The sequence below is a fragment of the Acomys russatus genome, chromosome 1, assembly GCF_903995435.1.
Source record: "Acomys russatus chromosome 1, mAcoRus1.1, whole genome shotgun sequence".
Classification (NCBI taxonomy): Eukaryota; Metazoa; Chordata; class Mammalia; order Rodentia; family Muridae; genus Acomys; species Acomys russatus.
The window spans coordinates 80,035,521-80,062,267 of NC_067137.1; the positions used below are offsets into that span (position 1 = coordinate 80,035,521).

General features: G+C 41.7%; 1 protein-coding gene across 1 annotated transcript in view; it reads right to left on the bottom strand.

Moving 5' to 3' along the window:
- Positions 1–346: 346 nt before the first annotated feature.
- Positions 347–26,747, bottom strand: part of Nin (ninein) — a 103,425-nt gene continuing 77,024 nt past the window's right edge. Inside the window, exons 21-31 of the mRNA XM_051147043.1 lie at positions 26,012–26,224; positions 21,611–21,724; positions 18,184–18,306; positions 17,436–17,549; positions 16,321–16,467; positions 14,622–14,801; positions 13,336–13,482; positions 11,711–11,812; positions 7,279–7,476; positions 3,852–3,965; positions 347–912 (exon numbers count right to left, since the gene is read on the bottom strand). Of these exons, the coding sequence (XP_051003000.1) occupies positions 703–912; positions 3,852–3,965; positions 7,279–7,476; positions 11,711–11,812; positions 13,336–13,482; positions 14,622–14,801; positions 16,321–16,467; positions 17,436–17,549; positions 18,184–18,306; positions 21,611–21,724; positions 26,012–26,224 (1,662 nt within the window). The 3' untranslated portion in view covers positions 347–702. The remainder of the gene's footprint in view (positions 913–3,851; positions 3,966–7,278; positions 7,477–11,710; positions 11,813–13,335; positions 13,483–14,621; positions 14,802–16,320; positions 16,468–17,435; positions 17,550–18,183; positions 18,307–21,610; positions 21,725–26,011; positions 26,225–26,747) is intronic.

Below are 26,747 nucleotides of genomic sequence, written 5' to 3' on the forward strand. Positions count from 1 at the left end.
TCTGTTCAGTGCTCTCCCTGTGATGTTAAGAATGCAGTTTTACCCATTTTGTAGAAGCCAGTGTCTCAAACAAAAGCTTTAAGAGGCAGAGAAAGGGCTGTTTAAAGAAAGTAAAGCTTTATCCTTTGATAAGAGTGCAGCTGAGCTGGTTCTGGATCTATTGTATAACAAGAACTGGCGTCAGAAGTCAGAGTTTTCCAGAACTTGGACTTTTCTCACTTCAGTGGCTAGCTACTGGCCAAGCCGTCTCTAAACAGAACTGCAGCCAGCCAGTTAATTCAAAGAGACAAAAACTATTATAAGCAGAATGACTTCAGCACTTAGATGTTTTCAAAAATAAAGATTATAATAATACAATAACCACTCTGGTCAGGTGTCAAACTTAAAAGGAATTTGGATTGTGTACACAATTAAAAACTGGGATTTTAAGGTTCTTATGCTTTTTTTTCCTGGTAGCTATCCAGAACATAATTTTAAAGTTCAATGCTTATGAGTCATATAAATAGTGAAATAAGTGATTTGTGGGGTTCCTGTAAGCGTCATCCATTTGGAGACTTCAATTCCATTGCTGGCTGACTTCCGGTAGGTCTGATGCTAAGCCATTGGAAGTTTTTTAGTTAGAGGGTTCAGAGAACCTACTGAAGCGGTCGGTCCATGAAATTTCAGTAAAGTGCACAAATGCAAGCGCATCCTTTGGTCTGGCTATGACCTCAGCGGAGGTGTGGACGTCAGTGGTGCTGGGGCCAGGTTCCTGACGATGGTGCTGAGGCTGGCTATCTTCTCTTCTAGGAGGTAGTTTTTCTTCTCTGCCGTCTTCTGTCGCTGTTCAGTCATTTCCAGAGCTTTCAACAACTGGGCGTTCTCAACATACAAATCCTTCACCATGGCATCTGCTTTCGTATTCTTGCAGAGCTAGGACAGAACCAGAAACATCTTGATTCCATTTGTGCTAACTACTCCCAAGCTTAAGGGCTGACAGAGGAAGTTACTCAGTAATGGCGAATCATTTCTGCTACCTGCACACTTTGTCTTAGTGACTTTTACTGGTGTAGTGTGCAAAGGAAAATATGGATTTATTTCATTTGTATTCCCAAATACCAAGTCTGATGCTATAGCTACATTAAGTCAAAGAGTGGATTATTTTTTTAAGGGCTTCAAAGTGAATTTTCCCCATCCAAATCAGTGCTATTCCTTTATCCATTTTCTAAAATACCAACAATCCTTGTCTAACATGTCAACTGTGTTAATACTCATTTTGTTGTTGTTGGTTTTTTGTCTTGTTTTGTTTTGTTTTTTTGAGACTGGGTTTCTCCGTGTAGCCTTGGCTGTCCTGAACTCACTTTGTAGACCAGGCTGGTCTCGAACTCACAATGATCTGCCTGCCTCTGCCTCCCAAGTGCTGGGATTAAAGGCGTGAGCCACCACGCCCGGCTTAGCATTCACTCTTTAACAGGTGTTTTTTGCCATTCAAAACTACAACCTGTAGTATTTATAAATATAACAGTGTATTTGAACATTTAGCTCAGGAATTATTTTGACAATTGCTTTTTTTCTCTTTTTTCTATCAATCCCCCTCCCCAAACGTATATTCTCTCTTATTATTAGAGTCTGTAGTCTACATTGAGAAGGCAAATTTGTTAGCTGACCTTGGGTACTTTAATTCTTGTTCCTGTTAATGCCTTCAACCTTCTCTCCCATACCTTATACTCATCATTTTGTAGCAGGTTCAAGCAGGCAGCAAAATAGGCAGGCTACAGAATGGCTGATTTACTGCCATTTCCAGGGTCATACTAATTTGGGTGACTGGCAGGTATAGTACATCTCAGAACCTACTTGTGACTGACACGTTGTAACTCACCATGTGTTTCCTTCCCTCCTTTCTTTTAATAAAGATATTTCTGTGACCCTTCACTGCTTATAGGACAAAATTCAAACTACTAGGCACAGAAATAAATGCTTTCACCAGGAGCAGAGGCACATGCCTTTAATCCCAGGACTTGGGAAGGCAGAGGCAGGTGGATCTCTGTGAGTTTGAGCCCAGCCTGGTCTACAAAATGAGTCCAGGACAGACAAGGCTACACAGAGAAACCCTATCTTGAAAAACCAAAAAGAAAGAAAGAAAGAAAAAAGGCTTTCTCTTTCCCTGACTTTCTCTTCTCTGACTTTCCCTGACCTTCTATTCTCTTTTCCCAGGACAGTATGAACCGGCAGTGGCTTGTATTTATAGATGCCCACACCCCGTGTGCTTCCTCCGTTCTGTAAAGTTGCTGCAGTCTAGACTGCCTTCCCTACATTTTTCTATCCAGCCCTCATGACTTAGTTTGAGAGGCCTTCAGGAAGCTCTCATTAGGCTTCTAGATTGGATTGGGTGTCTCTTGTGCATCCCAATACTGAAAATAGAATTAGCTCTTGTTTATTTTTAAAGCTGCCATCTGGAGAAATGCTTGGCTCCTTCTAGATGTGCCGGAACTTACATTAGATGTACATCTAGATGTGCTCAGGGGCTTCACTTTGTTCAAGCTGTATCTCTAGTGCCCAGAACAGGATCTGACATAGAGCAACTTGTACCGACCATACAAACACACGATGCTCACTAGCAGGAGTTTCTCTTCCCTCCCCTCTCCTATGTTTAGGATACAGAGCAAAGGAGGGTTTCTGCATGCATCTGTTCTTGCGTGCATCTGCATTCTGACCTCTCTCCTGGGATGGTCACTCTTAGGTTTTATGTATCTAGAGAAACAGGGTTGGCAAACTCTGCTCTGCACCCAATCCGTTTGTCTCAGTCTCTTTTCTGAGAGGCTGTCACACTTGCCTAGGTGGCGCTTCTTGCCTATCTTTTCTTTTTTCCTGTGCATACACAAGTGTGGTCATGTCTGTAGTTAGCAGGTGAAAGGATCATGTTGTTTAATGGTCTAGAGTTTGGGGGTTCAGACTCCATTCAAAGCATATCCTTTCAGAGCATGGTGAAAGCAATAAGGTACTTAAAAATATTTATTTGTTTGCTTGTTTACTTATGTGTGTGGGCACATGTGTCTATTCATGTGTAGAGATCAGGGGACAACTTATGGGACTTGGCTCTCTCATTCTCCCACGTGGGTTCCAGGTATTGAACTCAGGTTGTCGGGCTTGGTGGCACACACCTTTTCCTATCAAGCCATTTCATCACTCCAAAGTACTTTTTGAGGTTGCCACAAGCTATGAGAAGCAGGAAAGCAAATGTTCCATTTATTATCCAATTTTTAAAAATGAATATATAATTTTCTGTTTATTTAGAGATGTATAATTCATGCCTTAGATACAAAATATTAAATAAAAATGTTTAATTAATAAAAAACAAACTGTAAGTATTCAGTTTGACTCACTGAACTTCATTAGGAACATTTCGGATAAGAGCCATCATTAGCAGATATACATTTATAAAACTGTGGACAAATAGGCCTCAAAGGAGTTTTGGAGAAAAGTGTAGAATGCAGAATTCATATTTTAGGGTATATACCAAGGTGATTCCTTAGTTCTTTAGGCATTTTCAGAAGAACTAACTTCTATTAACAACACAAATTAATAGAAATAGAAAGATGCAAAATCCGGAGTTAAGACTGGAACACTGGGGCTGGAGAGATAATAATAAAGTGTGTGCCCTGCAAGTGTGGGGACCTGAGTGTGATTCCTGGCACCCACTTAAAAATCTGGGCACAGTCAGTAGAGCACAGTGGTAATCCCTGTGCTGAGGAGAGAGGGTGAGCACATGAACATTCACTTGTACACATTATGCGCACACACACACACACACACCCTGTACACCCATAAGAACTGGAACGTCAGGGCAGACAGAAGCGACAGAGGAGACGTACTTGTTCTTTGAGCTGATTCACTTTTTCTTGAAGAAGTCTTTTCACCAGCTTCAGTTTTTGTTCAACTTCTATCATCCTTTCTTCCATGAGATTTACAAGGTGTTCCTGGCTTCCCTAAGGAGAAGGGAGAAGGAAGTGCATTATCATTTGAAAGTCATGCCTGACTAGAGGTGCTGGCAGCTAACTTTCCCCATAAGACACCTAAGCAAAGGTCGGCGATGCTTTGCCGTTGGAATTAGAAAGATGGATGGATTTCTAATGAAATGGGAGATCTGGGCACTGCACGCCAAGTAACCTTATCACAGAGGAACCAGAGGGAAGCCCAAGGCTCTTCCCTGTGGTACCATCATCCCTGATATAAACTCCTAAACCCACAACTGAAACCCATTTGTACTCTTAATGCAGTGGGTATACAAAGTACATTACAGCAGTGCCCAGCCCTCCGCTGTGGCTTGAGCCTTTGCAGTCTGAACATTGTTTGTTTGGCTTGATGTTTCCAATCAGTGTGCACACACGCCTCTCACTTCTCCCTTGAAATGACCAGTGACCATCAAAGTACTAGCTTTTTATTCATAATAATCAGCTTCTTCCTGCCCATTCCCCTACCCGTCTGCTTCTCAGGGACTTGTCAGTGTGAAGCAAACATCTGGACCAGAGGATGCATTTATCATCAGAGCAGACTAGCATGAAAACGCTCCTCACAGACGTTCTAAGCCAGATAAAACCACAGGACAGGGAGAGGTATGGCCTTTCCTTTCCTTCTCATACAACAAGGGTGGGAATAAGAAAAACGAGGTTAGGAAGCAAAATGCTCTTGAGAGAGGTGAGAGTGCCCATACTCATGTTTACAAAAATGCCCGCACCAGGCATTTCACATTTCAGAAGGTACCTTAAGTCCTTAAGATTATTATTATTAACTATTATTGTTATAATTTGGGTTTTAATGACTGGGTAACAGCTAAATATTTTTAAGTGCATATTTTGAAAAGAATATAGGACACTCAAACATGAATTGAAACCCATTGTTCCCGTGTATTTAAATAATGGCACTAATCCATGTGACCGATTTGAAGACAAAAATCTGTATTTGGTAAAAGCTTAATATGCAAAGCAAATTTCAAAAATAGGGCCTTCAGTGTCTGGCATTTTAAAAACAAGGCCTATATTTTAAAAGATATAATGACTTTTTAGTGTTTATGCATAATAAATAACGTTTGTTTCAAAAAGCAAAACATAAAACCAAAGTAGCAGATAATTCAAAGAACACTGAAAGGAGAAGGCACAAGAAGACAAGACAGTCGTATATTTAAGTTTTATTTTATTGTATCAAAATTTCCCTTTTCTCTGTCAAAAAGTATGATACATCTTATACAAAATAGTATAAATAACCCTGATTTTCTTCAAATTCCATATATAAAAGTAGTACCTTCTTTTAAAAATAGTTACAACATATAGAATGACAAAATATATAGAATATATCCTTCAAGAATCTTAAATCCACTCTTCAAACCATATAAATAAGCTGATCTGTTGCAAGGTGAAGTTTCTGGTTGATTCACAGAGTCTATCATGTCTAGATAAATAAGAGACAATACTGCGAAGGCTTAACAGTGAAAACAACAGTCGAATAACTTAAAAGGGCACTTGGTTCCAACACGCCCCAGCTCATGTCTGTGTGGTGTGTATGCGTGTGCGGGTGCGTGCATTTGAGACTCTGACAGGGTAACAAATGCCATCAATAGCAGCCCAGTTTTCAGAGGTGCCCGATCCTTCTGCAGGAGTCTGCATGCACGGCTCGCTGCTCCGGTAGCAAGGCCTAGAGAAAGAAGGCAAGTGGTACACTTCACCCTGGGGTCGAGATTATGACTCATGTTTAGGGGAGCCTAAGTTCACATGTGTATAACACAAGCACAGACTTAGAAGCACACCCAGTCATGCTACATGTGCAAGCAAAGCAGCACAGAGGCAGACGAAACTCTCTCTTCATCCACAGGCACCATACAGATTGGTAGAACGTGCAGTTTCCTGAAAATTAGAGACAGCCCAGCAACTGGAGAAAGAAAAGGCCTGGGAGCCATTCTACTGTGAGTAACAAACGGTCTACTCTTGTCTCTGGCTGAAGGATTTTTCTTTTCTCTTAATAGTTTTTGTCTAGTACTGGAGTTACTGGCACAGGAAATTTGTGTTTCAGTTCTCAAATATTGACGGGCAGATCAAGAAAAGCATACTTTTAAAAATGGTGTGCGTGGGAGAGCAATGAGCACATCTCCGCCAACTTGCTCACTAGAGGTCCTTGAAAAACAGAGGCCAAGGTTTCCAATTTCCACTGCACAATGGAAAACTGAAATGTCCCTTCCAAATTCAACCATAGCAGTTTTTATTTTTAGATTTCACTTTAATACCAGGAACTTGAGGAGGTCTACGCGGAGTTGGAGCATCCCTTTAGCAGCCCACCTTATTAGTCTCACTTTAGAAGGCAGACTCCAATAACGGGAGGTGAGAATGGTACATAGAAAGCTTTCAAAAACACGGAGGTTTGAAACACATAAATAAGAAGACTTTTTGCAGATTTGATGGTTTTGTTAAGAAGAATGAGTGACAAAGTGGCAACACAGCACGGCACAGCACGGCTGTCTACTAATAAGAGGAGAGAGAGAGGACGGAGTGCGAGTGTGACTGGCAAAGCTCCTCTGAGGGGATTAAAAAACTAAAAAAATTCCCTATCAAACATTAACTGGGACGGAAGTATTTCTAAACTACAAAGATTTGATGTAGATATAAACAAAAGAGAAATGTTTATTTTTAATCCTCACTCTTGACTATGACTTAATTATATGGGTAAGAACAAAGAGGAAATTTCTGGAAAAAAACAAAACAAAACAAAGATTATGTACTAAAGAGAAACAACTATCTGGAAGTTAAGTAGTTTTTCAAACTCGATTCTTTCCAATATTGAGTGAGATGAACTAGCTAACTAAGGACACAGCATTAACTGCACATTCTACGTCATTAGCTATAAAAATCTGTGATTTCTCAGCCCTTGACAGGCCACACCATAGAGGAAGCAGAGAATGCCTGCCATCACAGATTCCTTCTTCAGGATTGAGTTGGTGACATTTTGGGCATCGGACAAGAATGTCAGGCCAACAACGTACTATACGCAAGTAACCTTGACCCTTTGTCATGTGCAAGTGTGCAAAGGAGGCCCAGCATACCAAGCTGCCTAGCAGAGAGGTTGAAAGTAAATTGTAAAACCAGAGCAAATGCTGGCACCGCAGTTCTGTAGATGTGCAACTCAGAGAAGTCAGAGCAGTGATGGTGGGAGATGGTGTTCTTCATCCCCACTCTTGGACTGTCTTATTTTTCAAACAGAACTTAAGTGAACAGGATGCTGTAAGTTTCCCCACGGAGAAGAAGAAAGCTGTACCTGCGGTGTGTTGGTTCCGGAGGTCCTGTTGTCAAGCTCCTCCTGCAGGTGCTGGCTTCTCCTCTCTGCCTGCAGCAGCTGCTGTTGAAGCTGCAGAAACTGCTCCCTGGGCACCATTGGACAGGCTTGCTGCTGGAGCAGCTGCAGGTCCCAGTGGGAGGACGGGCTAAGCGTCACAGTGGACCTCAGGGGCTGCATCTGAGGGACAAGGACAAAGCTTGGTCAGTGCATGGCCTTCTGCCACAGAAGGTGCCAAGCAGGGAGTACTGAGCCCAGGATGCCTTCATGACTTCCTAGTCCCCAATCACTTAGAAACAGGACAAAGCTGGGTGGCTCTGCATGGGAAGAGGCCTTTTGCTGCCTCCTGGAGATTACACATGAAGTGACCAGGTTTCCTTAAAAATGTTAAGACCTGAAAGAATAGAGTTTCCTCATTCCTTACTTAGTGACTTTAAAGGCATGAGGTAGAGGATACACACATACATAGCACGCGCACACTATATCTGTGGTTTTGATTCTAGATCATCCAACTGCTTTTCCCACCTTTCACTAAAAGTGAGATAGGAGCTAGGAAGATGGGAGAGGGTGCTTTTGCCTTAAGCTTTTCCCATTTTCCTTACCATCCATGAAGATTTGTAAAGATATCCACGAAACCCATAAAGATTTGCTAGCTACGTGTCTGCTGATCCCAAATTACCATTTTAAGAATCTTGTACCTAACATTATTTCAAGCTGTGTTAGTTTATCTATAAGGAGTTCTACCCTTAAATAGCAACAAGACAGGCAAGTGTGGGGCATAAGGTCATAGCCCAGAGCAACCCCGAACTGGCATAAAAGTATTTGTTGGAAACAGTGTATCAACATGCCAATCAAATTTAAGGGATGCAAGGGACGTGTTGTAACCAGCGGAACATGCTCCTTGTTATCCATCAACACGCTCAGCAGACACAGGGCCCAGAGGGAGGCATGCAACACAGATGAGCAAGAACTAACCTCAAGAGGAAGTATCTCCCGGCCTCTGGGGAGAGGGGAGAGGGAAGGACCTCTCAACTAAAATGAAATGTTACGAAGTTGCAGAGCCACTATCCATTTTCTTAATTCTAAACCTCTAAGATGGGTCACTATCTGTTTTGAAATATTATCAGTAGTAGTAAATGTCAAAATATTACATTGTTTATGATTAAAGGCTATGAAGGATTATGATCCCACAAGCTTCTAACAGTGGGAAAGTTTTTCTCAAAATGTTTTAAATACTGAGGGAAACCCTTAAGTAAATAGACACATTCCATATTAATTTGAAGTGAAAAATGAATACTGGCTCTGGCCAAAGTATGTATCAACTGTCATGATCAACAGAAATGGCCACATGGACACAATGTGGGGGCGTTCTCATGCTATGGAAGAAAATGGTCTACCTTCACACACTAGCTCGGGCACAGAGCTGCACCCCTCTCTGCTACTTCCGACCACTGAGTTCTAGGTAGAGGTTAGCCACAGGCAAAACAGAAACAAAAAGAAAGTTATAGGAGTTACAGCAAGAGTGAGAAAAGTACGAGTTACAAAAGGAAAGAAGAGGCATATTATGCACACGGGTAAGAGCGAACCAACAACCAAGGTCGCTTTGTGTTGTATGTCAGCGTTACAGTAAGGGGCCTTGCAACTAATTCTGCAATGACACCAGTTGTAATCCGGTTGGTTGTGGTCTTGCCACCTTTACCCACACCCAGATCCGGTAAGCACCGAATCTGAGGTTAAATCCCTTGCCAAATGGACACGCAGGGGACCCTCTAAACTGGGCTGCCGAGTGATACAGCAAAGAGCTGCTAAGGTAGTGTGTGAACCTTTCTCTGGATGCTCAGAAGAAATCGCTTACTGAATATTCCACTACTGTGTTGTTGAAAAAGCCCAGGAACGGGAGTCCATTCAAGATTACTAATTTGTAATCTTTAATGACACTGGAGTCAGTATGTGTCACATGTGACCCTTAAAGTAGCCCGTGGAGGAGAGAGACTTCTCCCAAGGAAGTATCAGCATCATTAAGAGTCATCTAGAAAGCTTTTCTCAAAGCTGGCTCCAAAGACGCTGTTATAGAAACACCTTCTTATCTGCTCCCTACCTCTCAGCCCCACCAGGTGGGGATGCTCCTGAGACAAAGGGCTGTGTAGACCCTCAGGTGAGTACAAGAGACGGGGCGGGGGAGGGGGGAGAGAGTGGAGCCACTGTACTCCACCCCATAGGATCATATAGGAGTCTGTCTTCACAAGGCTTGGGAAGAATGGTTAAAGCTTAAGGATTAGAGTTGAGTGTGATGAGAAGTTCTGGAAACAATGAATCTAATTCAAGTCACTGGATTATAAACTCCAAAGTGGTTAAAGTTGCAAAGTTGTTATATACATGTCCTCAAAGTTTAAGAAGTAAAAACATACCCCAAACCCAACTGTATAATTTAAATATGTGAACTGTATAGCATGTGAATTAACTCAAAAAGAGCTGTTAAAAAAGACCAAAGCAGAGCGACTGTAAACTCAAGCACAGCCTGTCTCAGAAAAGGAGGGAAAAGAACATCCAGTCTGTATAACTGTAGAGGTACTAATTCAGCCTTGCTTCCCAGCGAGAGTTTCATTAGAATAGTGCATGAAATGTCCTCTTCAGTGTTTACATTCATGCTTTTTCCTTACTCAGTTCCGGTGCCAGGAACACTCATTTTCCTTATCACCAACTATTTACTACTAGGGAAAAAGAATGGCAGGAAATGGCTGATGGCAGTTAATAATAGCCGCTGGGGCCGGAAGCAGGGGGCTTCCCAGGGTACAGCGAATAGGTGAGGGACCAGCTTCCTGGTAAAGCACTTGGACAGAGGCCAGCAGTGAGCAAGGACATAACCCTGTTGCCCTTTAGTTTCTTCCCAGACACACAGAACTCAGCTTCAGATGTCTTACTCATTAGAGCCTATAATTATTTAATCAGCAAAGCATGTCTACATCATAGCACAGGCTGAACTCACAGTCTTGAATGCTTTTATTATATGCTGTCAAAAACTGTTAGGATTTCACTATTTGAAGTTTCACCAATCTCCCCATTAGTGGATAAATCTGAGAACATAAAAATTTTCAGAAACATCAGTGGTCATTTAAATGTCAATGTGATATGTTTTCTCAAATGTCACAGTCTTAAAGCTAAGCATTAAGACAACCTTGCCATATACCCAGTTTTATAAAGAAAATAACTCACCAGGCACGACAACTCATGCCTTTTGGTCCCAGCACTTGGGAGGCAGAGGCAGGTAGAACTCTGAGTGTGAGGGTAGCCTCGTCTATAGAGCGACTTCTAGGATAGCCAGGGCTACATAGAGAAACCCTGCTTTGAAAAACCAAACCAAACCAACAAACAAAAACCAAAAAAAACAAAAAACAAAAAAGAAACAAGGCTGGGCGTGGTGGCACACCACCCAGCACTTGGGAGGCAGAGAGAGAGGTGATCGCTGTGAGTTCGAGGCCAGCCTGGTCTACAAAGTGAGTCTAGGACAGACAAGACTACACAGAGAAACTCTGTATTGAACCCCTGCCCCAAACCAAACCAAAACAAAACAAATAGAAAATACTTCAGTGTGTTCCTTCCTTTCTATACTCCTGTCTATTAAAAAAACAAAACAAAACAAAATGTGGACACACAGTATTTTAAGAACATAGCAAGATATATCCTATGGATACTTCCTTACATTCTATGGATACTACAGATTTTATAGTTCACTTAGTGTTAGATTAATTTTTCATCTACCTACAGCAAACCATGCCAATGAAGTTTCACTTACTGAGGGTTGTACATTTGTTCAGAGCCTATAATGGTGCAAGAAGCACACTAGTTCCTGGGGCCCAATGCACAAACACTGGTACATTTACCAGATCACCTTAACATCTGTCAGCTGCACCTTTCACCAGGTAGAGCTGAGTTACATATGTAGCCACAGTGGTAATCATCACTGGGAATCCAACCCAAGGTTTCACACACACAAGCGAAGCCCTTCACTGCTGAGCTATATCTGCGTAAGATAGCAGTTACTAAAAAGATGTTCACATACATCTGGACAGGTGGTGAGAGAGTGATTATATCACAAAACAGTGCAAGGTAGGATATGTCAGGAAACTGTTACATAGACACTAGTGCCAAGAGAGCTCTAGGCCCCTCAGGCAGAGCCTTTGTGATCTGCATTTATTATGTATACAGGTCTTTACATTTGGGGCTAAAGTTATTCTTTATTCTGCAAAGCAGTGCAGACACCTATGACTGTAACCAAGACAAAACATGTCTGTTCACTTTTAGGAAGATAGACCCAAGAATTAAGCCTGACAGACTTTCAGGGCAGGAATTCAAGGCCATGTCTAGTCTAGTCTCTCCCAATAAATGACTCACAGGCGGTCTCCACAGGACTTACCTCTGTTAGCTTCTCGTCCACTCTCACCTGTTTCTTCTTCAGCCCTTCATTTTCCAAATGAATTGTTTCTAATTCTCGCTCAAGGGAACTCATCTGACTGACCTGTAAAAACCCAAAACAAAACAAAACTTAAAAAAACAAACACACACACACATGAGTTGCTCTCTTTTATTTTGATAAATTTGTGTTAGAGACCTTTAGTCTTGGAAGAAAGCCAAGATAATTTGGCAAAGAAAACCAACAAATAATTCAGTGCACAGCTGGCATTTAAGCAATCCAGACTTAACTACCACATCTCACAAAGACCACTTGGTTTTAAACTGTAAGAAATATACTGTTTAGGGATTAAGATTTTTTTAGGTCTAGATAGATGTTCCAAGTTGATATGATAAGATATGATATTGATTTACATTCAGAATTTTAGGCACACCAAGATAGGAAAGATGTTTTCTTCAAGGTTGCCAAATACAAGTAGCCAAAATGTTACATATGAATGTAACAGTTATATAATTCCTGACTGTTTTGTGGTTCTTCTTGCTGTAGGTAGTTTATTGTATATATGTGTAACAATATAAACGTATATGTAAAAATAAATTTAAAAAGAAAAAAAATAAAAAGAAATATCCATTACCCTACAACACAATAGCCATGCCCACGAGTGCACACAATCAGTTCTCAGTACATTCATACTTGGAAAAACTTAGGAAAACAGAGCCCTTCCCTCTCCCCTCCGTCAGCCTGGCCCCAGATTGCAGCACATACAATCTTACATCATCCATGACTTCAGATGCTTGTTTCGTCTCTTTAGGGTTTTATTGATAATTCTCATTTTTCAGAAACTTCCTCTTTGTTCTTACACGTTTACTTTATAATTAAGAGTGAAGATAAAAATAAAAAGCTTTTCTTTATGAATTTTTAAGTAGATTCTTTCTGGTTTAGGTACGCACTTGTTTCCAAATACTTGTCAAACATTAACTGGGAGGTAAGGAATTTCCCAGCTTCCTAATCCCCTCCCTTAGAGGAGCTTTGCAAGTCACATTAGCACTCCCCACAGTCTACTCTGCTTTCTCCTTTTATTAGGAGCCAGCTGTGCTGTGCTGCCCATTTCTATCACTCATTCTTCTTAACAAAACCTTCAAATCTTCAAAAAGACTTTTTTGTTATTATTTATTTTTGTTTTTTCTCCTTTTTTGGTATTGCTTTTGAAACCTAGATTTTAAGGGCTAGAGAGACTGCTAAGTGGTTAGGAGCACGCACCATTCTTCTTCCTGTTCTGAGTTCCCAGAAACCATGTAGGCTGGCTCAAAACTGCCAATAATTCCAGCTCCAGAGGGTGTGACACCCTCATTTGGCATGTGCATTCCTTTGCGCATACCTACACACTATCATACAATTTAATGAATTCTGTTAAGGGTGTGTGTGTGAGTGTGTAACTATCTTCCTCCTGGGAGCTTAAATAGGTCTTAAAAAAAAAAAACTTTACTCAATAAAAAAAGAATTAAGATACTGCTTTGACAAGATTACGAAGGCATCCAAGGATCTGAGGAAGGCTCAAAGCCTGCCACCCATGGCAGGAAGCAAACACGGGGAAACACTTGGAAGAACACCGGTACGTCACAACCTACCTTCCTACCAGTAGGCGATCGTTCTTTCTGAGACTGTTCGCTGTCTCTCTTTAAGGTCAATTTCTCTTGCTCCGTGGGTTTCACAGCACATGACTGGCTGAGTTTTTGGTGTTTGGTGGGAAGAAGGCTGGATTCCAGTTGGCGGACCTCGTAAGAGCAAATGGAAGAGGAGGAAATGCTTATCTAATCACCCAGCCAGGAAAACAAATGGCAAACAAGGAACACTTTTATTTATGACTTGGGTATTAAAAAGCACTTTTTTTTTTTTTTTTTTTTTTTTTTTTAGCTGTGGTCCCAGTTACCAGGGAGACTGAGGTAGGGGATCATTTGAGCCTTTAAGTTCAAATTAGCTTGGGTGACATAGCAAGACTTAGTCTCTGTCTCTGAATTCTTGACGCCTCCTTTTATTTATTTATTTTTTCCCTTAAGTATTTCTAAACATCTTTTCTAAATAAACCTGGCTGAGTTTACAAATTCAACATGGTAAAGGCACAGCAGATGAGAAGACTTGTGGGTCAGCCAATTCTCCAGGAGCCAAGAGTGAGTGTGATGGAACTGCTGAGCAAATGGGCGGGGCGGGGGTGGGGGGGGCCTGGCTCCTTTAGCTCTGCTAAGGCAGAACTTTCAGAGGTGGCTGAGGTGCCAAGTCCTGTCGGCTCTGGTTGAGACCACGGCTCCTGGACTCATGCATCTGTGTCTGCTAAGTCCCACAAGGACGGGGAAACCGGCTGCCCTACTCCCACTGGAGGTTAGGAACAGCGGATGTTTTGCACTTAGTAGGTGTTCTAGAGGAAAATTCATGAATTCCACAGGAGACATGCTGAGGCATAGGTTAAATGGCTGACAACACAGTGCAGGGACACAAATGTCACCTGAGTGGTTAGTAGAAAATTATTCTGGCCTTGAAATGCTGAGTCTCTAAGAAAGGGCACCATGTTTTCTCTTACAAATAGACAGGCCCTCAAGATCTGAGTCTGATTTGGCCATTTTGTTATCATTGGTCTAGGCAGCTAAACAGTTTGGATATCATAATTTCCACCAGTCAGTACTTTTAATGTGAGGGTGAAAGCCACATCTTTACTTTAATATACAACTGCTTATACATAGTGAAAACAGTTTAAATATATAAAGATATCTTTATATGTAAGTAAATGAAATTTTTTTTTCCATTCTCAAAATAAGTCTGCTATCACAGGATACTCAAATCTATATATGTAAGACCACATTAAACAACTCATTTTCGTATCTAAGTAGTCACTCTGAACAACCTGCAGGCTTTGCGGTACCTTCTCCCGGGAGTGGGTGAGGTCTGCTTGGGTGTTCTGCACCACAGTCTGCAGTCTCTTGCTCTCTTGACAAAGCAGCTGTGGTTCCTCATTCATCAGATGATCCAGTCTGTCCCAGGACAGCCTTTTCTGCTGCCCGTGGAGCCCTGAGAGATAAGTGGCCGTTTCTGAGACCCAGTCCTGAAGAGAGAATTACAGAGTTAAAACTGACAGGTCACGCCTATCTTAAGACAGGTTTCCTCTTTACATAATGACAATCCTTAGTGAATACTTTTCAAGCTTGTGTGTATATAGATATAGGTATGAAGAAAATGACACACACACACACACACACACACATCTATCTATCTATCTATATTTTTTTAAGGTTCAGAACAGCCATTGGCAAAATAGTGCAGTCGACCTCGATAGAAAGTCTGGTGGAAGGGTTATGCCACCCACGGTCTACAAAGGACTCAAGTGTCTGAAGGTCTCTAGGTCCTTCTTGGGAAGCCCTCTTAGATTAACAGAAAACACAGGAAACTCAGAGGTACACAACCTGCGTGCTTCCACAGGCCAATCCTATACAGCTTTACACAGGCAAGCACGTTCCTTTTTAGACTTCAAGGCACATATTGCCCTTGGAATTGAGGCTTAAATTCAGGAATACGCTTTAAGCTACCAAAGTGACTCCCCCTCCCCCAGGCAGGGTTTCTCTGTGTAGCCTTGGCTGTCCTGGACTTGTTTTGTAGACCAAGCTTGCCTTGAACTCACAGAGATCTGTCTGCCTCTGCCAACCAGATAAGCTTCTGCCTTTTAAGTCAAACATGAAAAAGAAAAGAAAGTTTAAAAGGTTTGAGAAAATGTCAGTCTCTTTTGTGTGTGTGTGTGTGTGTGTGTGTGTGTGTGTGTGTGTTTAATTGAAACAACTACCTTATTTTAAGTGCTATCAACCCAGAGACAAAAATAACTGAATTGGGGCCAAATTTTATTATAGAACAAAATGTTAGCATTTACCAGACGTTTGCAGTGTTGCTAATGATTTGTGTACACATTAAGTAGCTCTGTGATATTTAAAACAAGGTGTGTTTTTGATAGCACCATGAAAGCCAGCTAGCTATTTTTTAAGCAGCTTTTCCTAGCCTCTCTGTTACCACAGAGGCAAGCCACTTGGCAGTGGTGACTTACAGTCTAAGTCAGCACCATTGTCCTGTGTTAGAGGTTTCCTATTCTGTAACTTTACTCCCCGCCCCCTCATCTCCGCCCCCCATAGATGGGTGTTCCTAGCTTAATTTCTCTTAATGTTTTTCTTGGCTGGTTTTGTAAGTTCCCACGCATGCTCTTGTTAAAAATTTGAAAATGCTTTAGTGTTATTATCATGAAACTCAATTCAGTTATGGTCTTTTAACTTCTTTGGTTTTAAAAAAATACTCTTTATACCACTGTAATTCCATTTATATGAGGTTCAGAAGCAAACATTCCTGACCTATGGTGTCAGAGAACACAAAAATGGGTTCCTGGGGTTACCAACTGCAAGGGACAAAGGATACAGAGGGAAATGCTTTACAGTTTGGTCCTAATAGTGGCCACACAAACACATAAAGACACACCTCCATGTAAGAACACATTGTGATATATACATGCAAAACCAATCAAATTATAGATAAATAATTTATAGCATAGTTAAAAAAATAAAAAATAAAAAGAAAGAAGAAGTGACCTTGTCAGCAGCATTCTGAAGTTGTCTGTGTAAGGACGTCACTTCTTGCTTTAGTGCCTCCTTTTCCTGCTGAGTCACTTGCAGGTCAGACCTGATCTGGGACATTTGAAGGTTTACACTCTGCAGGGTATCTTCTAAATGCTGAACCTGCACGGCAAGAGCAATGGTGTGCGGTGACACAAACGTTCACAGTCTCACCTCTCCTGAGAACGCCAGGCCCCTTCTGTTACAGCTTTTACGTACACTTTCCTTTCCTGCAACTCAGTGGAAACTCAGGATGTTACATGTATTTACAAGATGTTAAGTTATATTTAGGAAAAACATAAGCCTGTCTGAAGCCAGGTACTGCGGATACAGGCATCTAACGGAAGGCCAGGAGCTAGAGGACAGAACTGAGACCCACCAGCTGCCTTTACTGACCACGCCCACTCTGAGGCTTGACAAATTACATTTGAGCCTGGAGTATTAGTTTGTAAAGGACCTCTTGGTTGAAAAAAAAAAAAAATGTATACTTGCAGAGTTCTACTTTACATCAGAACCTCAAATGTATCTCAATTCAATTTAGATTTGCAAAAGGCAGGTTGATATGTTGGTCTTTCGGTATGAGAGGGTAGGGGCTAGAAGTCTTGTCCTAAATTAGGAGCAAGCAGCCTCTTTAAACACTGTCCTTAAACCTTCATAATAGGGGGGGCAGTGGTAGTGCAGCCTTTAATCCCAGCCCTTGGGAAGCAGAGGCAGGCGGATCACTCTGAGTTCAAGGCCAGCCTGGTCTATAAAGCCAGTCCAGGACAGCCAAGGCTACACAGAGAAACCCTGTCTCAAAAAAGCAAAAGCAAAAGCAAAACCAACCAACCAACCAACCAAAACAAAACAACAACAACAACAAAAAAACCCCTTCATAATAAATAAGCTCATAGTTGATGGGCTCTGATGGACACACTGTTTAAAGTATTTTGCTGTTTTGTAAAGATGTCACCAATGAGGTCCCCTGGGATCATTCTGAGGCCATGTGGGCCAGTCTCATATGGAACGTTCTTTCTTCTGGGCCTTTCTTTGGAAAGTGAAAATACTAGGAAAGACTGATTATGGAGGTTGAGCAAGAACTGTCACCACACCTTTTCCTGGGATGCCATCAGCTGTGACTTCAGGCTTTCACTCTGCTGCTGCCAGGACTTCTGCTCCTGCGTCATTGTAGCAATTCTGTGCTCTAAAAGACTTGACTTTGCCAACTGTTTCAGGAAGGAAGGGAAGGGAGAAGAGCGTTTTTTGCAAGCACATCCAGCCGCAGTTTACAGTTTCCATCACTACCAACCATCAAGAACCCCCACATCTGCCTTGAGGAGCAGGCAGGCAGGGGTTGGGGGGTAGAGCTTTCCTGACTCTGTCCTACTTAATGCCAGGCTTCTCTTCTTTGCTGGGTTTTTCTTTTTCTTTTTCCCCCCCCAAATGTTTCCTATTTTGAGGGTGGGAAGTGGGCTAAAAAAGCAATTGGAAATCTTAAGAGTGTACTGTAACAGGAAAATAAAGAATGCCTATAAGGCAGGTAGAGCAAGCAGTATCTTCATATTGCTAGTGAGGATTTAATATACATATATGAACAGTGTTTGCCCATGAACTCGATCTCAGAGGATAAGAGCCATACTTCTATTATAGAATACGGTTTTATGTATATTATATACATATCAAATATAATACCACGAGATACTAAGTGAGGCAATGTCATGATCTGGACTTCATTAGGGTCACATAACTCCATCTATAACGTTGGACTAATGCCGGAAGCCCAGGGGCCACAGGCCAGAGGAAAACGCTTGCTGTGGCACGCATTTCTACAATGAAGGGAAAGCCTATTGTTTTAACTACCTTATCTGCACAGCTGTTCAATTCTTCACTTAGAACTTCTTTTTCCTTCAGCAGCTTTTCGTTGTAGCTTAGAATGCTAGACATCTTTTGCTGGAAGTCAGAGAGGTCAGGACATCTGTGCAGCTGTAAGAGATTAACCAAATATCCCTTTCATCACCTCCCATCTGTGTTTATATTATAAACTTGAAAAGGAGATATTTGTAAACCAGGGTACTTGCCTGGCCCTGAAATCTTCCCATCTGGACATATTTCAAGGGACATATACACTCTAGCAGCCTATAATTAACTCTCACTCACTGTTCCCAGCTAGCTTCTCACAGTTCCCTAGCTGATGGTTCCCTAGATAGAGGCAGATGCCACCAAATAATGGCCCTAGCTTTCAAGGTCACTCCCACTCTTAAGTAACACACTGCTATCCTGCCATGCATTTACCTTCTGCTCGTGGAACACATTACATATTTTCTTTTTAAAATTGTGCTTCTTAAAAGGTATCCAAAAAATATTTTTCAAGCCATTTCAGTCAAGACCATAGAATTAGCTGAGCATGGCCATCCTCCCACTGCGAGGGGGAGATGGATTTAGAGCAGTGCTCCCCAACCTATGGGTTGTAACCCCTTTGGCAATCCTCTGTCTCCAAATATATTTACATTATGATTCATAACAGTAGTAAAATTACAATTATGAGGTAGCAATAAAAATAATTTTATGGTTGGGGGTGGTCACCACAACATGAAGAACTGTATTAAAGAGTTGCAGCATTAAGGACGACAGTCCTGCCACATCCACAGTTGTTTCTAGTTCAGCCAGGGCTTTATAAGACCCTGTCTCCAAGAAGCTAAGAAAAGAGGGTGGCATCATTGTGCATGCTGAGGCAGGAAGATCGGAGGTTTGAGGCAAGCCTGGGCTACGCATCAAGATCTTGTTTCTAAAACAAAAACCAACTAAGCGGTTGCTATTTGTCGCACACAAGTGTCAGCATATAGGCAAGAGAAGGATATGCCCTCCTCCCCTGGGACGGAGCCTGAAGGACTTCCCAGTGGCCACTGGAGTGGACATGCGGCTCTCTTCACTCACAAAGCTGAGGCCAGCCAGGCTCCTTTCATTCTCTCCAGCATCCATGTTGGTACCGCTGACACCCTGGAGCCTTTGCTGCAGAGGTCTTTCTGTAGTTGTAGGCTGTTTCACAGCATCTCTGGCTTTATCTGCTACCCTGGGTAATACTGATTCCCCAATTTGTGAAAACCCAAACTGCCCTGCTGTTGGGGAGCAAGCTTCATGCTAGCCTAGTTGGGAACCACCAGTCTTGGGAGCCAATTGTTTCCCGTGCCCCTTTACTCCCTCCTGTTCTTTGTACATAAGAGCATTGCTCTTGTCTGTTTGTCCTTCCTATGTCCAACTCTCTATTACTATTACGATTAGCCATCTTCCTAGCTGAAGGCCTCCCACAGAACACTGGAAAGAGCTGGGGAAAAATAGATTTTACAGGTTGAAGCTTGTTTTCAATTGATAGCAAACCCAACATGCTTCATAAGCCTGAACAAGTGAGAAGGAACCCTTTAATGTAGTTATACATTAATGTAATATGGAGCCATCTCCTTTCCCTAGTACCTGACTGCCTTACCTCACAAACTTGCAATGACTGACAGCACTTTGGGTATCTACAAACCAGCAGGGCTTTTCCTCAGATGCTGCTCGTGCTTCTTTGGTGCTTCTTTTTGAGACACACACACAGACATACACACACAAACAAACACACACACCACACACATAACACACACACACACACACACACACACATACACACACACACACACACACACACACACACACACACACACACACACACGGTACTTCCAGAGCTCTAAATCACAATGCCATACCACGTGACACAGGCTTTCTGGGTTCAAGCTGCAGGGCAAGAAGGATGGCCTGGCAGCTGACACCACCTTACTCAAAAGCCCTCATGAGAAAATGACGTCCTACCATGTGCACATAGGGACGCATGGCTATGTCATCTGTTTCTACCAATGCCCTTGGGGGACACATAAACTGTGCTGAGCGGTGGCCTTTTCACATTGCTTTTCTCCCAACTCTGCTCTTTTTCCTGTGCTCTGTAGCTTAACAAGGCCACACAGCATACATGCCACACAGTATGCACATGATTGGTCATTATCACTGAATGTATGAGCAAGCAATGTCTTCAAAGGTCCAGGGAAAATGGGACACTGGGGTTAATTACAGCAAACTTGGTAGCAATGGCTCTGGGATAGTCTCACCTCACAGAAAGACTGTGAATGTTAGCTTCCGGCACGGTATATGGAACAAATGGAGTGGTAGAAAAAATGTGCTCTGCATTGCATTGCTTGGCCTGGCATGAAAAGGATCTGATAAGCCATTTGTTTGGCACCAGTCCTGTGTGAAACACTACCCAAGACACAAGTGCTCTGAGGTCTTACACTATGCCGCGGTGAGCGAGTCAATCAGAGGTCCGCTCAACACAGAGGGTTCAGGTGCGGTGTGAACCTAGTTAAGACCGACTTAGAGCATTTAGAGAGGGACATAATGCTTACAGGCGGGACAGATGCAGGAAGGAGCATTTTATAGTCTGATGGCACAAATACTAAAGTAACCTGAGAGTGGGGCAAAGGAATGGAACAACTGAATTCTATTATAAAACGAGATCGGTACAACGGAAACCTTCTTATACGTAATAAGAATAAGGACAATTGGACAATATTTCATCCATAGGTTGAGGTATACCCTCTTCTATATTTAGAATTAAGTCTTTATTCGAAATTCTGAAATAGCCTTTTAAAACCCAAGCTCTCTCTCTCTCTCTTTTTTTTTTTTTGAGACAGGGCCTCACTATGTAGCCTGTACTGATCATGAATTCATAATCCTCCTGCCTCAGTTTCCTGAGGTCTGGGAACACAAGCAGGTGATGTCATACTGAGCTTTACAACTTAAACTTGTAAATGTGAGCGACTGCAATCTGAGGGTGGCAGAGAGCTTATTCTCCTAGGTGGTGTCTCACACCCGCCACAAGGAAAAGACACGGGTGGGGCCAACTTCATTTGGGTCTCCAGAAATCAGAGAACAGAGTTGCGGAATTCATGAGCCAGAAAGTCATCCTCTTATCAAACAAACTAATGCTACTTTTTCACCTGGCAGGGAGAAAGTAGAGGGACATAATTTTGAAACGGAAATGGCTGGGATTCATAGTAATAGAATTTGAGTCTCCCCTATAAATAAGCTGTTTCACTAGGGAATTAGCAGCCAGAGTCCTTACACGCACACTTGGGATCCAAGTTCTCAACCTGAAGCAATAAGCTGGTTGAGCAAGCATGGTGCAAAGGGCATTTGGTGGCTGGAAACACCACGCCATCAAGGGCACGTGGCTCGCTCCACTCCGGCAGCACAAACTTACTTGTTTGAGTTTCTCCAGTTCGTCTTTGAGAAGGAGGTTTTCCTGTTCCACAATGTGAGTCTGCAGTTTGACTTCAGAAAGTTCTGCCTCCAGAGAAGATACCAAAGTGGAAGTCTAAGAAAGATATCAGGCGCGTAACAGACATAGTCATTGCCACGGAAACTTTACCAAACCCACAGGCTGCAATCTCAAGGAAACGAGGCATTGCCTTGAGACTGTTTATGCTTATAGTTAATGAACTAGCCAAACTATCTTCAAAGACTTTACATGTGTATAGCATGGGCCTGATGACTGGCCTACATCTTTGGAGGTTTAATTATTATAAAGTTACCTTCTCCCAGGAGAGGTAGATTGAGATTGTGATTGTGCAAATTTTTTCCTCAAATTTCTGCTTATTTATCCCACTGTCCACTAGTGCATTCTGGCTACAATAATTGTCACTTGGGTTTTCCTAAGGATGATTTTTCTGTTTTCTTTCTTCATTTCTTTTGTTTGTTTGTTTGTTTTTTGTTTTGTTTTGTTTTTTGAGAGAGGGTCTCTCTGTGTAGTCTTGACTGTCCTGAACTCGCTTTGTAGACCAGGCTGGCCTCGAACTCACAGTGATCCCCCCTGCCTCTGCTTCTCAAGGGCTGGGATTAAAGGTGTGCATCACCACCACCCAGCTTCTTTCTTCATTTCTGCATTTGTTAGAATTTTATGAGAAAGAGCAGTTGTTTCTCTCCTGTTTGTTTATTCAATCAATTGATGCTAATATGTACTCAGAAATCTATCACACTTATTTTATAATTATTTTATTCTATATTGCATAGATCAAACTGTTTAAGTCTGGGCTGTTAGGAGTTCCTTTAGGTGGGGGCCTGAGTCTTTTAAATTTGTCCTATTAATAATATTTATGTATTTATTTATTTAGCCCCTTTTTCTGTCTGGCATCAGGGGACATTTCAGGTTTGACTTTTTCTTTTCTGTTCTAACCTTGGGATCAGTGATTTTCCCAAGGTGCTTTTATAGGAAAATGGTATTTAGAAATTAAGATCTGGTTATCCCATACAAAAACATATCTGTTTCTTTCTCTAGTACACATACTCTGTGTGTGTGTGTGTGTGTGTGGGTGTGCGAGCGCGCCTCCACATTTTAACACCGCACCTTTCTTCTCCAACAGTGAGAAACACATTTCTCATCCTTGACCTACACTATTCACTTATCCACTCACTTCTGGCATACACAAAATCATCTTGTGTGTGCACATGAACCACAGATTATGACTAGATTATTAAAGCATTTATAGACTGCTAACTCTTTTGTTTATATTACACATAGTGTCAGTTCCATTTGTTAGTGTTTGTGTTCTATTTTTGTATCCCCAGCCATCATGGTTGACTTTGTTTATTTGAGGTCAGTAAAGATGTGTGAAACAAGGCTGGGATGTAGCTCAGTGGTAGAGCATTGGTCCAGCAGTGCAGGGCTCCAGGTTAAATTCCCAGAATTGGGAACAAAACAAAACAAAACAAAAACATGTGAAACGCATAAAAGTCAGAGCTTGCTGGGGTGGTGGCACACACCTTTAGTCCCAGCACTCCAGGAGGCAGAGACAGGCAGATCTCTATGAGTTGGAGGACAACCTGGTCTACAAAGCCAGTCCAGGACAGACAGGGCTACACAGAGAAATCCTGTCTCAAAAAATCAAACCAAAACAAACAAAGAGGAAGAAGAAGAAGAAGAAGAAGAAGAAGAAGAAGAAGAAGAAGGAGAAGGAGAAGGAGAAGGAGAAGGAGAAGGAGAAGAGGAAGGAGAAGGAGAAGGAGATGGAGGAGGAGAAGCAGAAGAAGGAAAAAATGTCAGATTTTTGTACAAAGATAAATTCAACAAAGCATCGCCCCCTCCTTCTAAGCCCTTCCATCACATTCTCCTTTCATTGCCCATGCCTTTCCACCTAACTTCTCTGCAACATCTCTTTAGGGTCTGCTTGTTATTCTTTTTTTTTTTTTTTTTTTTTTTTTAAGATTTATTTGTTTTATGCATGAGTATTCTATCTGCATGTACACTTGCAGGCCAGAAGAAGGCATCAGATTCCAGTATAGATGGTTGTGAACCACTAGGTGGGTGCTGGGAACTCAGGACCTCTAGAAGAGCAGACTCTTATCCGCTGAGCCATCTCTCCAGCCCCCTGCTTGTCGCTCTTGGAGTTCCTTTACATACATGGGCAAACAAATGTGTTTCTTTTCTAATGTCTCCCCTTTTTTCCCTTACAGGCACAGAAGTACAATGTAGATATTCTTGGTGGCCCCACCAAGCACCATGGCCTGGAAATTACTTCATATTGATTGTTCTCATTCTTTTTATGACCCTCCCTTTTTAACCCTGTACAAGACAGCCTATAATGTGGGTATCTCTCATGTATGAGCATCTTGATTGTTCGTACAGCTTTGCAAATACGAACAAAGCTGGAACGAACAGCCTCATGTGTATGACTTTTCATATCGTCGCAGGGATATTTTGAGGCTAAATCCCTAGAAGTGAGATTGTTGGACATTTTGTAAGTACACATGTAATTGGGTTAGGTAATGCCGAAATACCCCTGTATGGATATTTTCAGTGCAGGAAGACCACAACATATGAAAATGGCCGCCAACACAGTCTTGTCAAAAGGACATGCTGCTGTATTTTGTAAAAGAGACAGCAACCTTCCAAGAGAGGAATCACATGCTAGTAGTGTTTATTTTGCATTTCTGATTGATTTTGAGTATCTTTTCAAAGCTTTGAAGGTCATTTTAATCTTTTTTTTTAATATAAAAACTTCTCTGTTCCTGTTTTTTCCCATTTTGCTGTCAAATTTTTTCTTTAAATTTATTGATCTTGGGTGCATATGTACGTGCCTGAGCGTACATTTGTGCACTGCATGTATGCAGGAGCCCTCACAGGTCAGAAGAGGCACCAGGTCCACTGGCACTGGAGTTATGGATGCTTGTGAGTGGCCATATGGGTTCTCGGAAACAAACAAGGGTCCTTTGCATGAGCATTTGTGCTCTCAGCCACGAGCCAGCTCTCCAGCCCTGTCCCTAAACTTCAAGGGTTTTACTGAGAGAGGCAGCATCTCTTCTTTCTGTGGTGAAAGACAACTTCCTCCTTGTGTTTTTGTGGTGCCCAGTAGCATCCTACTCCAGTTGGGGTTCATCTCATTTTATGAAATCAGAATCTATTCCTAAATATATACCCAATTAGTCCAGGTGGTTCTCTCTCTCTCTCTGTCTGTCTTTCTTTCTTAAAGAACTCCATCTTGACCTTGACTTTAGTGGGTTGAGAAGACACTTTGATTACATCTACTCTTGATATCTATGTGGGTTAGCTCCAGTCCCAGATCTTCCCACAAGGTATCCAAATCCTCAGGTGTTCCAGATCCTTAATACACTGGTTCAGTATTTGCACATAATGTACTTACATTCTCCAGTCCCACAATGCAAATAGTAAGTAAATATTTGTTACCTGTGTTCTCTAGGCAACATCAACAACAGCATCAACCAGAAAAGAAATCTGTGCGTATCTGGCACAAGCGCAACTCTTTTTTTTTTTTTTTAAAGATATTTTTGATCACAGGAGAGATGACGTCACAGCTGCGATCACAGTTTACCTGCTTCTCAGAGCTCCGCTCCATCTGTTGTGGGGGGACATTCTATCCCCTCACACCTTAGACACAGCTGGAGTGTATGCTAATGTGCCAGTGCCATACTGATTTAATCATTAAGCTCTTATGTAATAAGAAATTTCTTTTATTTCTTTGGATGAAGAAAACAAAAGCTGGGGCTGGAGAGATGGCTCAGTGGTTAAGAGTACTGGCTGCTCTTCCAGAGGTCCTGAGTTCAATTCCCTGCAACCACATGGTGGCTTACAACCATCTATAATGGGATCTGATGCCCTCTTCTTGAGTGTAGGTGTACATGCAGGCAGAGCACTCAAAAAGTTTTATCCCTTCTCAAGTCTCGGATAGGTTTGAAGACCAGATAGTTTAGTCTTTCAATTAAGCTTAGTAGGTTAGGGATTAGGATTTTTTAGATCAAGATAGATGTTTCAAGTTAATAGAGATGAGGTATGATAGATATTAATCTCCATTCAGAAATTTAGACCCAACAAGATAGGAAAGATGTTTACTTCAAGTTTGCCAAATACAAACAGCCAAATCACTATGAATGTAACATTTATATAATTCCTGATTGTCTTGTGATTCTTCCTGTTGTATGTAGTTTATTTTACTCATGTGTAATAATATAAATGTATATGTTAAAAAAGAAACATAATAAAAATATTAAAATAAATAAATAAAATGAGGGGGGAGGGAGAGAGAGAGAGAAAGTGAGCGAGAAAGAGAAAGAGCGAGCACGCCAAAGGCTGCGTGGCTGGAGACCCCACCTGCACTCTGCATCGATCCAGTTCTTCCTTCAGATTTGCATTTTCTTGTTCACGTTTCTCAGAGGTGTAAGTTCCTGGCTCCTTCTCCTGGCATAGCATTTCTGCCAGACGTTGATTAAGTTTTTGCAATTCTTCCTTGTTTTGGGAGTTCTTTTGGCTGAGTTCTATATTTTCTGAATCCAACTGTTGGTTTTTGATTTTTAAATCTGCAACCTAATTAAAATGGAAATAAGTTTTTTTAATTGCTGCCCTACTTTTTTTTTTTTTTTTTTTTTAAGCGGATTTAGAGACTTTTCTCCTCTTTTGATGTAAATTTAAAGAACTATCTGTAAAGGCTACAAGGCTACAGGGCAGCTTCTAGCCCTGGCCACTCTGCCCATACCGAAGCAGTTCTCCACCTTCCTAATGGTGAGACCCTTTAATATACTTCTTATGCTGTGGTGAGCCCCAGCCATAAGATTATTTTCATTGCTACTTCATAACTGTAATTCTGTTAGTGTTATGAATCATAATGTAATATCTGTGTTTCCAGATGGTCTTAGGAGACCCATGTGGAATGTCCATTCAACCCCCAAAAGGGCTGCGACCCACAGGTTGAGAACCACTGCTTTAGAGGAAGAGCATTTTATAATAAAAAGCCCTTTGATAATAAACTTAATTTTGCTTTGTACACTCTATCTTAAGCACACATAATAACAAAAATAATATATGTCCCTTATTACAAAGTCAATGAATT